The 15,619-nt window shown below is 37.7% G+C and overlaps 1 protein-coding gene across 4 annotated transcripts in view; it reads left to right on the forward strand.

Annotated features, from left to right (window-relative positions):
- Positions 1 to 15,204, forward strand: part of LOC112982189 (myotubularin-related protein 12) — a 34,455-nt gene extending 19,251 nt beyond the window's left edge. For all 4 annotated transcript variants that reach the window (XM_064502525.1, XM_064502524.1, XM_064502526.1 and 1 more), the window contains 8 exons: positions 556 to 662; positions 2,887 to 3,011; positions 6,403 to 6,481; positions 8,142 to 8,212; positions 9,282 to 9,454; positions 10,196 to 10,363; positions 11,246 to 11,407; positions 12,394 to 15,204. In XM_064502525.1, the coding sequence (XP_064358595.1) occupies positions 556 to 662; positions 2,887 to 3,011; positions 6,403 to 6,481; positions 8,142 to 8,212; positions 9,282 to 9,454; positions 10,196 to 10,363; positions 11,246 to 11,407; positions 12,394 to 12,969 (1,461 nt within the window). In that variant the 3' untranslated portion in view covers positions 12,970 to 15,204. The remainder of the gene's footprint in view (positions 1 to 555; positions 663 to 2,886; positions 3,012 to 6,402; positions 6,482 to 8,141; positions 8,213 to 9,281; positions 9,455 to 10,195; positions 10,364 to 11,245; positions 11,408 to 12,393) is intronic.
- The last annotated feature ends 415 nt before the right edge of the window (positions 15,205 to 15,619 follow it).

Below are 15,619 nucleotides of genomic sequence, written 5' to 3' on the forward strand. Positions count from 1 at the left end.
TAGCAAGTCAGTCCTCAGTCTGGTTTAGTTGTGGAGTTCTTGTTTAATATCTTATATTTTGTATGCCTAGATGACACTGACTTATGCATAGCTCATTTGGGAAGGCATGACAGTGTATTTTGAGAGTTACCTTGAGGCTGAAATATAAGAAAAACACCACTAAGTATGTCTGTGTGGAGAAACTGATGGGTACTTTATAAAAGCCACTTAAAGGAGCTGACTTCGGCACATCTCTAGCATAATTTGGCAGTAGCCATTTTGATCAATTTTTTCACCTGTCAGCAGAGTTGAGAAACTAGTGTTTTGATATAATCTGGCATCTTATGTGTTCTGTCTGCATAGAGCTCTGCTTAAAGTTTGCAGCTGATAACAGTGTACTGAGGCATTTAGTTTTGGTGCAGATGTACAGGTTTGCTACCAATGGGTTCACTGGGTACACCAAAAATTCCACAAAGCATAGCATGGAGAAATCTACTGTAAGGACTTAGTCAATCTCAGCAAATGCTTTGTACAGGACAGTTGACCAATTATTACTTGATAAATATCTTTCTGCAGATTTGGTGTTGGTCTTGCCATAATGGGGCTGCTCTTCTCAAAATGTCTGCATTTCCCAAAGAACAGGATGACAGCACTTCACAAATGCAAAAAGCCTTCTTGGATGGGTCAGTAATAGCTATTCTGTCCACAACACTTTGCTTGGTATGGACCTTGCTTCTCTTTTTCCATATATGCTATGTCTTTAAGCTTGCACGCATCAGGAAACGAGTTCTAGATCTAAAAGTAGTTTTTATAGTGGTATTGCTTTAAGCCCTTGGCCTGACTGCATCATTGGTCAATCTTGCAGGACTGTAACCTCACTGAAGACTTATTTGTGGAAAATATATGTACTAGATCAATCTGTACCTACTGTGGATAGGTGGGGGAAATTGGCTTATTTCTAAGTAAAGCAGCTCCAAACTGTGTAGGTCTTAACTGCAGTGAAAGTATCATTAACTGAAGGGTTCAACTGTGTTTGCAAGCAAGTGAAGTCCAGGCTTTTTGTTGCTAAACATAATTTGCAAGCTGAGATTTAAATCTTTCTGTAAGCTTAGCTGCTCTCTCAGAACTAAACTTCTGTCCTTGTATGATCTTGTATAATCCGAAGTGACCTGAAATGGCTGAGACAATCTAGCAGTTCACTACTGCTGCTTTCAGGTGTAGTGGCAGACAGTACATTGTTTCAGCTGAGTTAGAGAGCCAAGCAGAAGTCTTGAAAAACGTCAAAGCTAACACAAGGGGAAGAGCACAGCTGCCTAGCTGGGAGTTGCAGCAATGACTTGCTGTTGCTTTTTCTAGTTTACCTACTTAGAGTTCTGGAGAGGTTTTTTTTTCAGCAGTAGCAAAATAGATTAGTTTGGATCAGTATATACACATCATATTGCTTCACTATTAGCTCTTTGTTCTTCAGAGTCTGTTAACTGCACGGAAGGGATAGATGGTAGCTTAATTAGGCACTTTAAAAAACAAACAAAAAAAAGGTTTTAAGTTAAATATACTTGCATGGGAAAAGCATTTAACCCTTCCTGCAGATTCTCTAACATTTCCCCTTTGAAATGAGGATGTTCACATGATTTATGGCTTTTTTTATAATGCTATTTCAAAATGTGAAAGTAAGAAAAACTAGCAGTAAGCTTTAACAAGATATTAACTGATATTCTGGGCCCTTGTCTTTGGCCATCAGAACTTGCTGGCTATGTTTTTGTTGGAGTGCTAGTGGTTAACCACTAATGTTTAAAAATATGTCTACAAATTGTGCATAAGGGTTTGTTAACATGCTATTGTAATGGTAATCTGAACTCTTAACCACACAGCATAATGTGCTGTTGACAGCTTTTCTTGTTGAAGAGGTTTGTGTGGAGCCTGATCTTCTGGCATAAACTGCTCATTTCAGTTTGGAACAAGTGTCATAGTTTATAAATGATTTCATTCCATTTGAAAAAGATCTGATGCATCCTCGAGTAGGTCTAATGATCAGCATTTCTGAAGTAGACTCCTGTAATTCTCACTTAAAGCAGGCTTCTGTGTTACAAAGTACAGCAAACAAATTGCTTTGTCCTGTATTGGCCAAGTGCCTGCAAGGCTTCACTCTGAAGTATAAGCTAGAGCAGCTTTTCCCAAATCTTAACAATAAAAAGCTAGCATGACCATGGAGCAGTTTACTAAGCTGATGCTCCTCTGGGGTGATGTTTGTCTGAGTACTTGACTCATAGACAGCCTCTGGAGTCTTAAAATGAGAGGATGTTCTGGATCCAGACCAAAGGTTCATCTAGCCCAGGTTAATCTCCACCTCCCCCCTGCTTTCCCATCTCTGAGGGGAAAAATTAGCAGATACGCAGCGTAGGGAAGTACAGGGGGAGGTGTACTCTTGTTTGAGTCCAAATTATTTCTGCTCTCCTTTATTCATGTGTTTTATGAGCAGACCTGGCAGCTAAGTGTCAGAATGCAATTCAGTTGGTAAAAGTCAACAAAAATTCAAAGTGCGTTGGAAGGTTTGGCTGTTTCTGTGCATCCCTTTTCTCTGGATTCACCTCTGTGAAGATGATACCTATTAAAGAAGCAATAATACAAAACTGAGTAACCTTTGTAATATTTATAAAGCTCTGCAAATATGCACAAACATTGTATCTTTTATATCAGTGTAACAGTTAAGAGCAGCAAAACTTGTTCAAAGCTTGTAGGCAAGCTTCTTGCCAGTATTTTAAAATGCATGGAGAAAATTAGGTTTTCAGTGTGTATATTTCTTAGTCTTATAGCTGTTTCCCAAATCATGCATGCTAACTTTGTTTCCAGTGATAATAGTATTTCTGTGTGAAGCAGAAGGCTTAATCTCTTGATAATTCAATTTAGAATCTATAAGACAATTAGTAAACCTCCTTATGAGCTCCTGAAAATGGATGACCTGTCCAGCAGCCTTCCATCTCTGCAAGATATCCAGATTGCATACACAAGATTTAAACAGCTGTTTTTGATAGGTAAGTAACTTTAAAATAGTCCTTAGTCTCTAAAGTGACTGAGATACAAAACAATGCTGAGTTTTGTCTCATGAATGCAGTTCTTGTTTGTATTGGTGTTTTGCTTTTGATTGTAGTTTAAAAGCAGTCTTCTAAACATTTAACTGAAGGCTGTGCTTATTACTCATGTATTAATGGAGTTGTGTAGTTTTCAAACTTACTGGGACAGTTTAGCAAGACATTATCAGAAAGTGGTTTTCGAAGAGTTAGAGCAATTACTGGAGTTGAAATGTGAGTTATACATTAGCTGCATTTGAACTATCATGTGAGATTTTCAATCTTGCCTGGTTCATTTAAGTTGAATATTAATTGTTAAGCCTTTGGGCTGTGTCAAGAGTTGAGACTAAATGCTAATTGATTTTTGCCCTAATTCTTGTTATGAACCAGCTGCACTTCAAAACATCTGAAGTGTGAACTTGCTTAAAATTGTCACTCTCATTGCAGAGCTAACATAACTACAGTAAATAACAAGTCCTCTTGAAAGGAATAAAAATGGGAGCCATGTGCAAGTGTAATCTAGGTTTTCAAGCTCTTTTGTAACACCTTACCTATTTTGTCATGAAACAGTACCTCTGGGAAGAAAAGGGTCCAACTGCATAAGCACAGTGGCCTATCTTGGAAAGTGGGTCCTTTACAATATAACATGGGTGCAAGTGTTGCAGTACCCTATCTTGTGACATGCTGAACATTGGCCGCAGTTCACTCAAGGCTACTGATGTTGCACATGATAGAACTGGTCATCAGTGAGAAATTAACTTTTGTAGCATAGCCTGCACGCTCTATTAAGTTCTGTGGGTTTTTTTTAATGGAATTTAGCTGATAAGTTGATATTGATTGCAATTTAGTGTGAATAGCTTCTGGTAAATTTGCAGTAAAGATTTCAGTGACACTCTGAAGAGAAGTCCAGGATATATGGGGTATTTGGCTGAGTTTCACATTGAGCTTTTTTTGCCTAGAAATTAACGCTGTTAGATCTGCAATGAATCTTTCATACTTACTATAGTTTTGTGTGTTTTAGTAATTTACCCTTCTTTAGTTGGGGGAAGAAGGTGAGGGCTGAACTTAAGTTCTTTAAACATCAGTCATTAAATGTTGTATATTTAAAAGTTATAAATGTCTGAGTATCTTACATTGTTTGGAACTAAGAATATGTTAAAACTGCATTCCAGCATACTTTTTCTTACAGCTTTTTAAATGAGCTTTGTTAATAGACAGCAGCTCACTAAATACAGCACTACATGCTAGCAGTCTGAGAACTATTCAGATAATTTTTTGCAGGTGTATTAAAACCTTACAGGAATTCAGACTTACTATTATTTTTCAAAGTCTTAACCCATTAACTACTACTTCTGTTCTTCACATGCCTACCTGATTTGATCTAAGTAACTTTAAATGTAAGTTACATCTCCTGAATATGTCTGAACTCAAAGGAAGTTTCAGTTATAAAAACCTTTAAATGAAGCAGATAGCAACCATAGGTTGCTGCCTGAAGGAGGATTTTGATGGGAAAGCTAAATTTTACTCCTCTTATTCTTTAAAGTGTTGCAAAGGTAGCTTACTTGTTTTGCTGGATGGATCACAAGTCTCAGTGTATGCCAGTTCTCCACATGCCTTAAATGAGGCTTTAAAGCCCTTTTTGGGTCCTTAAATGCTACTGGAGTATTTCTTTAATGCCCTAAAAGTAGGGAGGAAGGGAAAGCTCCATCTCTATTGTAATGTTCTTAAGCAAAATACCACCATTAAATGGTAAAACAAGCAGAAAATGTCTTTTTTTAGTTTCCAGTTTGACTTGAAATTAACTTTGGCTGGGAGATAACTGCCTAACCAAGCAGTTCTCTGTAATGGAAAAGGGCTAAAGAACACTTCAGTGAGGAATATGAATGTGATCACATGGCAGGGTGGGGAACCTGATCTTCCTACAGGCAGGAAAGACAGACCCCTTTTCCTTGATTATATTGTGAGGTGTGGGGTGTTCTTAGTTTTCTTGGCTTTTGTGTTATGACTAGAAACTGATACTATAATCTTGCCTTGGTTCAGAGTGGATAGATGACCTCTGAATGGTGGTGATAAGCTACAGAACATGAGATTTGGGTGTGAGGAGAAATTCTTAAAATTGAATGGAAAGAGCATGAATTGGGGAGCCTGATATGTGAAAGGCCTTCTACTTAAAGGTCAGACAGTGAATTTGGGGAAGTTAATTGGGAAGGATTGGAGAAGGCTACATCTAATGTGAACAGAATGACTAGGGAACTTTGAAGATGTGCTCTACTGCTTAAGGTGCAGAAGACAACTAGTTTCTATGGCCCAGGTGAAATGAATTGGGAAAAGAAGCATTTTAAATGTGAACAGAATGAGGGGGGGAGTAAGCAAGGAGGCAGAACAGTTACACGCACAGTCAATCCAGATACACCTGTGCACTTAAGGATCCTAGGTGAGAGCTGTAGAAGACAAGATGGAAGTGAGTATGTGTTGGGAGTAAATAGCTGAAGTGTATGGATAGACTTTGAGAGGTGAAAATAGGAAGTTACGCAGAAGCATGGAGGATGGAAGCTCAAGAACAGAGGGAAGCGTTGCATACCTCAAACTCTTCTGTTGTAGTAAGATTGTACCTTGGGCTTCCAGGCTGGTAGCTTATGCAGGAAAGATCTAGTCTGGTTTTAGTGGACCACATCAGCTTATGAAAGCCTTCCAGTTTCTGAATACTGGCTTTAATAGAAGTAAGAGTAAGAGACTGAGACTGCATTTTACCAGTTATAAAAATCCCAATGCCTAGTGAAATTCATAAGTGTAGCAACTTAGAGGTGTTGCACTGGCTTCCTTGGTTGTCTTGATTCCCTTTTTTGATGGTTTTTTTTCTTAGCAGTTGATGAAAGCTGTCTAAAACTTTTTTCCAAGTAGTCTTATACCATATAAATTTATCTGGCCCCCTTTTAAAACCATTCATGTTTCCAGCTCCAATGGCAATAACTTTCAAAATCCAGCCTCCTTAGGTTGAGCTTCATACAGAATGTGCTTTAAAGTTGAGACAACTGGATCTCAGAAGTAAGAATTCATCTCCTGTGATTAAACTTTTTCCGCTGTTGACAAACAGACTTCTTGGTGTGGCTACTGAACCTACAGCATACTTTTTAAAAAAGCCAATTCTGCTACAAAGCTTTATTGGTATTGGTAAGACTACTTTGCTTCCTATCTTAAGCATAAAGAGGGTGTCCACTTAAACAGTGATTAGGATTGACTCCTTAGTATTGGTTGTTTCAAAACTCTTCATACTTGAAGGCTAATACAACAGATGGCTGTAGTAACAATTCAGCACTGTGTATATGTGAACAAGCTAAACTTTTGTTTTTTGCAGATAACAATGCAGACTTCTGGGCTACTGATGTGAAATGGTTTTCATTGTTGGAAAGCACAAACTGGCTAGAGATCATCAGGTTTGCTACATATAATTTTCTGGGCTTCAAATTACTAAATGAATTTGTAGTGGGTTTTGTAGCTATTTTCTTGAAACACAAAGGCATTCTTCACTTCCATTAAGAAAGAAAATAAGATGGACTTATCCCATTTATATCTTTTATTTCCACAACTTGAGCCTGTATTTTTACAGGCAGAATTGTGTTAAGCTTCCCATGTTAAAAGATGTGAGAAGCAGCAGATCACTCTGATTAAAACTCTTCCAGCAAACCTATTAAAGTCATCCAGTAATTTCCCTCCTGTTCTTAGTCACCTTCTTTCCAAACTGAAGAATCCTATTTGTTTCTTGCATGAAACCTATTTCATGTCTCTGACTAGCCTTGCCATTCTTCTCTGTACTCCTATAATATCCTTTAGGACGGGATGAACTGCAGTACTCAAGATGTTAGCCCACCACAGATTTATAAAATGACAGTTGTTCTCAGTTTTGTCCCCTTCCTCTACTGATTGTTCCTCAAGTTCTTTTTTCTTCTCTCAGCAGTCCACAGTGAGTAAGTCTTGGCATGGTATTGGCTAACTTAAGGCTTATTGTAGTGAAATATTGAAGTTATTTTTTGTCTTCAGTTTTGCTTTGTACTAGCTGAATTATCTGTCAGTTTATTATGCGATCAGCTTGCTGTTGGGAAGAGCTTCTTCAGTCTTCTGCAGTCAGCTTTAGTTCTTTCTATTCTGAATAACTATCAACAAATGTTACCATACTGTTATTCATTCCTTATTTTGGAGTTCACAAATAAGCTGAATGAGAGGGAGGTTCTAGTGAAGGTCAAATGTTGAGGAAAGCGGTGACATAACTACAATTATAAGTAATTAAAAGTAAATATCAGTCCAAGTTCTTGTCTTTGCTTTGTTTTGAGACTGGTCATTTCCATATGTGAATCCCGTTACTTCCTGAATCAGCCTATTCTTGGCTCTCGCAGTCAGTAGAAATTCCTCTTCAGCTAGTCTAGATGCTAGAACAAAGAATCTGACAACTCCATGCTTGTGGAATAAACTATCAACTTTTTTTAATGACCTAAGTAGCTGCAAAAATCCTAGTTTGTGTGCAAGCTTTTGCTGAAAATACCAACTTTATGAAGAGTTAGGACTAGAAACCAACTACTTGACGCATGGCTTTGTGTGTGGGATCTTTAATCCCACTTGGTCATCCTTGTGTGATAATCTTTTGAATAAATTTTGTCTCCATGTTTACACAATCAGATTGCTTTTTCTTCCCTCTGCCCCTCAAAAACATATTGCAGGAGAAATATACTGTATAGGAGATTAGAAAAATAAGTGTGGTGATATTGATTCTTCCCAAGATAGAGATCTGGACATAAGCAATGGTAGCAGTTTGTGTGGTGGCTGGTACTGGTCCAGAATAAAATATTGTATTATGATTGTACAGAGATAACTGGAAATGCAAGGCTGATTGCCAAATAAAGATACCTTTTGAAAGTTTGCTCTTGAAACTAAATGATCTCTCATTTACGCAAGTTGAGCATGTTTTCATAGTCATTTTGAAAGACTAGTCAAGCCTCAGTAGTATGAAGTTCCAACTCCTTTTAGGGAAAACCAATGAGAGAAACTTAACTGTAAAAATGCTGTTAAAATGTCCACTTATTTTTCCTTATACCACAATAGGCGATTCTTGAAGAAAGCAATTGAAGTTGCTGAATGTCTGGAAAGACAGCATACAAATGTTCTCCTTATAGGTAAGAATTTCATGAGTTTCTTATTTTTTATATATTCTTTTTACTCTCTAAATGTAGCCTAAGCTGTCAGTTTAATTATGATAGAGGCTGCTAAAATTCATAAGCATTGGTACTTTTAAGTACTTAAGCCTTGTACACTCCTGGAATTGCTTTCTTAACTTGGTAAGTATAGTCCCAGACTAAGAGGGTGATGTGAATTTGAAAGCTAGTGATGAATTTGCATGTGAGTCTTGTTACCTCTTATACATTCCTGTCTCCTAAATCATTTTATTAAAGGCCTCCTGGACCTTTTGCTATACTTAAAATTGTTGTTTTTCAAGAAATCTCTGAAAAGATGTCTTAATTTTGGTTCTAGCGACAGAGTAGTACATAGTGCCTTTATTAAAAATACATGAAAGAAGATGCTTTTGTATACATCTTGAACAGTTTGTCCTCGTTTGGGCACAGTGATCAAATGGAGAAACAAACTTAATGTTAACCTTTAACCTGTTTTCAGATTACTGATTTAGGCTCTCCACAGACACACATACTGCCATTTGAGAAGCTTAGTGTGGGGAGAAGATGCTTCCCAGAAGGCATCTGAAGGGTGGAGAGTGCATGTTGCATAAGGAGGCAGTTTCAGTGCTGCCACGCACTCCTTACCTCAGGTCCCTTGGACATGTTTTAAGATACTTTAAGTCCCAGTCACACCTCATGAAGAGGCATGTGCAGGATAGGAAGGGTAGGGGTGGATCACTGGCCTGCTAGCATAGGGCAGAAGGGGCAGTAGGTGCATTGTGGGAGACCAGAGGGAGCAGGGGTCAAAGTTATAGCAGTAGTAGGTGTTTCCTTCTGATGTTTTATTGTCAAAGTATTATCCTGGTAAAAGTGTACAATAAACTTCAGTTTTTACAAAAGCAAGTATTGGAAACATTTCTCTCTGCTATACCACTTGTAAGAAATTGTGTGCTTCTCTATAAATGTGAAGTACAATTTTGTTTATTTAGCCAAAACTAGCAATACTTCTATGTCATTCCTAAAACTTTGGGGCAGGGAAGCAATGTGTTTTTTTTTTTCTTCTCCTCTGTAGAAGAGAGTGCTACTGATCTGTGCTGTGTAATCTCCAGTCTGGTTCAAGTGATGATGGATTCATACAGCAGAACAAAGTCAGGATTTCAGAGCCTTATTCAGAAGGAGTGGGTAACTGGAGGCCATGGCTTTTTGGATCGTTGCAACCACTTGCATAAAAATGACAAAGAGGAGGTACTACTTCTTTAATTTCTTTACATACTATTTAAAAGCTTACTAAGTATTAAGATGGACTTGGATGTCAGTCCAGAAAATCTAATTTTCCTGAGGATCTTTGTTTTGCTTCATGGGTTGATGTTTTGTACAGTGTCACTATTTTTGTTTAGAGTTCAACCATGTCTTGGTAATTAAAAAGAAAAAAACATAATTTCCTATTCATTCTTTAGGGCTCTTTTGAAAGACTTACTTCTCTTGTCCTTTTAAACTTTATTAAATTGTAATGACCATGGCAGTAATACAAGTAAACTGCACATTCTTGTTGCATCTGGAGTTTAGTTTTGTACAATATTGCTGAAGCTGCAGTCTCATGTACACTTTTGTTCTGGGAATAAATCAGATTGGTATACAGAATGAATATCATAGCTGTAAAGTGATTATAGAGATTCCTGATCGGAACTAATCTAGCCTGCTTTGCTAACTTCAAAAGACTGCAGACTTGCAGTTTTCATAGCAAGTTAATATGTGCAATTTCAGGTTAGAAAGCATTCATCTTCTTGAACAACTGTGTTCAGGAGAAAAAAGACTATTGACAAGGGATAGCTCAGACTTTTTCAGAGTTCAGCTAAAGTTACATACAGCAATTCTGTATCTTACCAGAATGCTTTGAGATTTGTATTTGGGGACACATACTGTGAGTACATGGCTTGCATGATAGAATATTTTTCTTGACACTGATGCAGTATTTTCTTTATTTAGGCTCCTGTTTTTCTGCTCCTGTTAAACTGTGTTTGGCAGTTGGTTCAACAGTATCCTCCAGCATTTGAGTTCACAGAAACTTACTTAACTGTCTTGTCAGACAGCCTTTATGTACCTATTTTTAGCACTTTCTTCTTCAACTCACAACATCAAAAAGACACTAATACGGTAAGGGTTTATTTTGGGGATGCAATGTGTTGGAGAGCAGTTTTGACCAAGGAGTAAGGGATGCTTAAATTCGCTAGCTGTACATGAAGGATGATGCCTTCAAGGTGAAGGCGAGCGACTTCCAATGTAAGGAGTCAATTTCAGGCCTTCTGAGCCAACATGTGATGTGGGAAATCAAATTACTTGCTTCATTCCACAAAAGGGAGATAACTTGGGAATGTATTAGCTCAAGTGTGTGGCTATAGGCTCACATTTTTTGAGTTTAGATGAAAATTAAGGTCCTTAACCTAAAAGGAACTTGCTGATTTACCCTTGGTTCATGTGTCTCCCTAGTCTGAAAAGCTGGAAATAGTGGAGGTATTCTCTGCAAGGCTGCACAAAGCCTAAAAAAGACAAAGATCATTGTCTCTTTGTTTATCTAGGGTGCTGATTTTGAAATCAAAGTATAAGCAGTTATGCAGTGCTGACAGTTCGGAGTCTTGGAGAGGCTTATCATACAACTCTCATGCCCTCTCCCTGCACCCCCCACCACCACCACCACTGGAAGAATCCCAGTGTCTGTCCATTTGCCCGGTTTTTAAAATGTCTTGTTTTTCTCAGATCACATCAATTTCGACATGTGAAATGCATTCTTGCAATGGTGCTGCCTAATTGTGCTGTAGAAATGGAGTATTGTCTTAGGTAACAGAGCATATCATATACATGCAAGTGAATACAGACATGAAGGCTAATAGTGTTGTTCAGCTATTGAATACACAGAAATCAAGAGTGCTGTTGCAACTCTATGGGCTATTCTATGGAAAAATGGGTTCCTTAACTTCACCTGGACTTGGTTAGGATTCCTTTCTAGCAGGCTTAATGGTGACCTGTTTGTTTTGGCAGACTGGTGAAAGCCTCAAGACACAAAGTGGTCCTTTCAAATTTCTTACTGTGTGGGATTGGTCCGTGCAGTTTGAGCCCAAGGCCCAGGCTTTGCTGAGCAACCCTCTTTACGCAGAGAAGCCAAAACCAGATAAAAGTCAACGGAAAACTACCCGATTCAAAGTAAGATATCTGCTTGACTTTTTTTAATGATGAAAACATTTTGCAGAAGCTAGTCATACTTCAAATGTACTTACAGTGGAAGCATCGGCTCTAGGATTTACTTGACAGAATGCATATACATCTCACTGCTGGGTTTTAAGAGTGCAACTTGCACCCTTCAAGTTATAAATCACTGTTTTAGTTGTGCACAGCCATGAATGTAGGATTTTTTTCTTAGTACTTCTGTGCAAGTGTGGTGATAATTTCCATATGGGACTTAACATCTAGTGTATTGTGGCAACTCACCTGGAAGTGATTTATTTTGTTGTTCAACAAAGTACCTAATTGAAAGGCATAGCAGGCTTATAACTGGCACCCTAATTTTATCTTGATGAGTGTAATGGTGTGTGCTTTTTTTAATTGCCCAGGATAGTGATGTTGATGGATAGACCACCTCATTACTGGAAAGTAGCACAAATTCAGTAGCAAAAGCTTTTTTGGAGTAGTTTTTCTGCATTGTAATCTCCCTGTAAGAGGGGATAAATTCTGTTCTATAGAAAGCATTCTCAGCTGAGACTGCCAGCAAAATCTACATTATTATGTATAGAACCTGTATGTACTGGGAAGCAATGAGAAACTCTTGGATTAAAAAATTCTAAATCAAGTGCTCTTTAATTTGTGTGGCTAGCTTAAATTAATTTTAGTAATGTGTAATACTTAAATGTATGCAAAGCTTTTTTTCAAAGCAAATGCCTTATTCAGTGTTACTTTCCTTGCAATGCAACTATAGCAAAGTAGTAGCTTGGAATACTATGCTGTGTGAAGTGTTTGTATTAAATATTTGAGTAATAGTTTTAGACTATATAGCAAAAGGGTGGTTGCATCTAAGTGACTTTGTAAGTACTCTCTGAATGCGAGTTATATTTGCCTCCCTCTTGATGTTGTCTAAAGTCCTATCAATATTTATTTTGGTATATTTATTTCTTTTTTTTTCTCCCCTCCTAAAGCATCAACGGCAGCTTTCTTTGCCACTGACACAAACGAAATCTTCTCCGAAGAGAGGATTTTTCAGGGAGGAAACAGATCATTTAATTAAAAACATTCTGGGTAAAAGAATTGGCAAGTTCATAAATTCTTCAGATGAACCTCATAATAGCTTCAGAGAATTCTATGATAGCTGGCATAGTAAACCGGTTGACTATCATGGTCTTCTATTACCTTGCATTGATGGGCCGGAAATCAAAGTCTGGGCTCAACGGTATTTACGATGGATTCCTGAAGCCCAGCTTCATGGTGGTGGTACAATAGCCACAGCTGCCAAGATTTTGGACTTGATGGAGGAAGTCCAGAGCTTGCAAGTGAAAATGGATGAAGAACATAGTCAAGCTATTTCTCGAGATGTACAAGCTGTCCCAATGCTGAGAAATTGTGCTCGTTTGTCATCCTTGTTTCCATTTGCTTTGCTTCAGAGACAGTCTGTCAAGCCAGCTTTACCCACTAGCACTTGGAAAGACTTGGAAGATGAAGATGACTTGGTCAAGAGGGATGATGAATTTGTTGACCTAAGTGGTGATATGTCATAAAGTGTATATAAATTAAAGTATGATTTATTTGTGGCTAAGGTCTGTGTTTTAAATGTTTTGCTGTATCCTAATGTAAGGAACTCACTCAAGCATCTGCAACCTATTTAGTCAGTTTGTGGGGTTAAAAGAAAAAAAAGCTTATTTGGAAAACAACTAGCCATGATTAACTGAGCATATTTTGAACTTTCATTTCACTAAGTGTTGCAAAAACACATTTTTAGCATAGGTGTAATAAAAACAGAAGTCTATGATAGAGTGGCCATATGGCCACTCTGTACAAAAAATACATGCTTTTCTGATGTAAAGGTGGAATACTAAATACATATACAACAGTAATCATGAGGAATCTATTAGACATCAGTATTTTCTTGACATCACCCTTCCCCTTGAGCTGGAAATACTACGATTAGAAGTCACTGTCACTAGGAGGAGTTAATACATCTGCATTTTTTTCCCCTTTCCCCATATGAAATAAACAGGGGAAGGTAGTAACTAAATGTGCATTTGAGCAATCTTTTTACAGCTGAGGAATAAACCTGTTTTCACCATAATTTTTCTGTCTACTATGGCATGAACTGAAGTCACGCGCTTGTCAACCTCGTCTTTTCTGACAGTGTTCACCTCTGGCTTGCAGAACTTCACCTTGTGTAGTAGTATAATGGCAGCTTCCCTGTTCTCAGCCTCTGCATGCACTTAGTGTAGGGATCAGATGCAAGGGCTTAACAACATGTTGAATCTTACTGTGTGGCTGTTGTGCTATATTCTCTTGCTGCTTTGATATATTAAGTCCCAAATGTTTGCTGTTAATTGTAGGAAATGGCCTGACTGAGACTCTAATTTGCCAGGAGTACTTTTTTTCCTTTTAATGGAGTGAGAATTTTCATTCTAGACTCCCAGTTGATGCCAGTTGCCTTTGAGGCTTTCTATAGCTTGCACTGAGACCCTCCACACAGAAGGGGAAAGAGTTTTGTAATCCTGCAGAGAAGCTGGATTTGCAGTTTATTGCCACTTGTCATGAGTTGGTGGTATAGCTCATGAGTGTGGCTTTCATATACCATATGAATGCTTGCATCCTGTTGCTGGATGTTATAGCAGTACCTCAGTGAAAAAAGCCATAAAGAAATGCCTGACAACTTTTTGATCTACTGTGTGTGTGTATGTTTATATATAAAAAATATTTTTACTGCAAATAGTTGTCCTTTGTAATGTTGAGTCTTACTCTGTCAAATCTATTTTGAATGCTTATAAATCTACAATACCCCAAGAATGGATGCAAGTCATAAAATAGTTGTTTTGAGAGGGTAGAAATTGAATGTTTTCTCTGTACTCTAGTACAAATTTAAAAATCCATGCTGGAAGACTTAGGTGATAGAAACTGTCACTTAAATTGGATCAGCTCATTGTAATCAGGGATATTAAACTAGGTTACTGAATCAGTCACTTCACACTGAATTATAGTTGATATGTATAGCAAAAAGCTATCTGCAGTCCTCTAAAAATAAATATTAATCTGTTAAATGTATTAAAGGAGGGGGGTAGCTCAGTGCAACTCAATGCCAAACTGAAGCTTCTCAACTCTTGATTGCCTTAAGTCTTGGTAGTGAAAGGACAATATTTAAGTTCATAGCGTTTTCATTTAAAAAAAAAATGCTAGTACATACTTCTACTTCCATGATACATGTGGTGTATAACTAACGCTTGCTAGAATGGGCTGTCCTGCACTTGTCCTTCAGACTTTATTACTATAACTCAAGTGACTCATATGCAGTAATACTTTGCATGTGATATGAGCAATGTGTTATGGGGAAGAAATACCTATCATTCTAAGGTGGTTTTTTTTTTTTTCAAGCACTGCCATTGGAAAAACTGTTAAATGGATTTTTCTATACTTTTGATCAAAACTGTTGTAATGTTTCAGTCATGAAGATAATGTATTTATATTAAAGAACAGATGTTGGACATCTTATTTGTACATAAGTTATCAAAGTTTATATAGAAGAGAGACATATGTGGAACTGAACATGGGAACACTTCTAATGTAGAATAAATGCCATTGTTATGGGTTTTCTGCACTATGGGATTGGAAATGTACTTAATATTTTTACTCCAGGCTTCTGTTTATACCTCCAAGTTTTTACACTGAATGCAAGCTAGAAGCTTTACAGTTCTTTTAAAAATGCTGTTATTTCTCTAGTGGGCTGTTTGGAGACTTTCAATAAAATATACTTTGACCTATTTGTCTTGAAATAAGAATGTATGTTTAAGCTCATTCTGCGAAGTGACAATCTGCTGTGACAGAGGTATTCTAGTTATATGCTGGCTATTTAAAGACTGTTTGTGGGAGGAGGCTGTGCAAAAGTCTTGGCTGTGCTATTGGACAGGTGCTGTCAAGCCAAGGAAGAGAGAAAGTCAGTGCAAGGTAATAGGGTAACTGTGGGAAGTCGCCCTTCCCTAAGGTGGCCTCAGAGTGCCTGCTAAACATCAGTGGGTGGGGGGGGTGTTAAACACTGGCTATTTTGGTCTTGGCAATGTATTTGTCTTGTGAAGTGGCCCCTTCATTTGATGGGGAGGTGTATGTTCTTACCATATTAAACTAGGCAATTTGTTGAAATTAGTTACTGCACCTGAGTGTTTCTCAAACCAAATGTAT

Source organism: Dromaius novaehollandiae, chromosome Z, assembly GCF_036370855.1.
Source record: "Dromaius novaehollandiae isolate bDroNov1 chromosome Z, bDroNov1.hap1, whole genome shotgun sequence".
NCBI classification, from domain to species: domain Eukaryota; kingdom Metazoa; phylum Chordata; class Aves; order Casuariiformes; family Dromaiidae; genus Dromaius; species Dromaius novaehollandiae.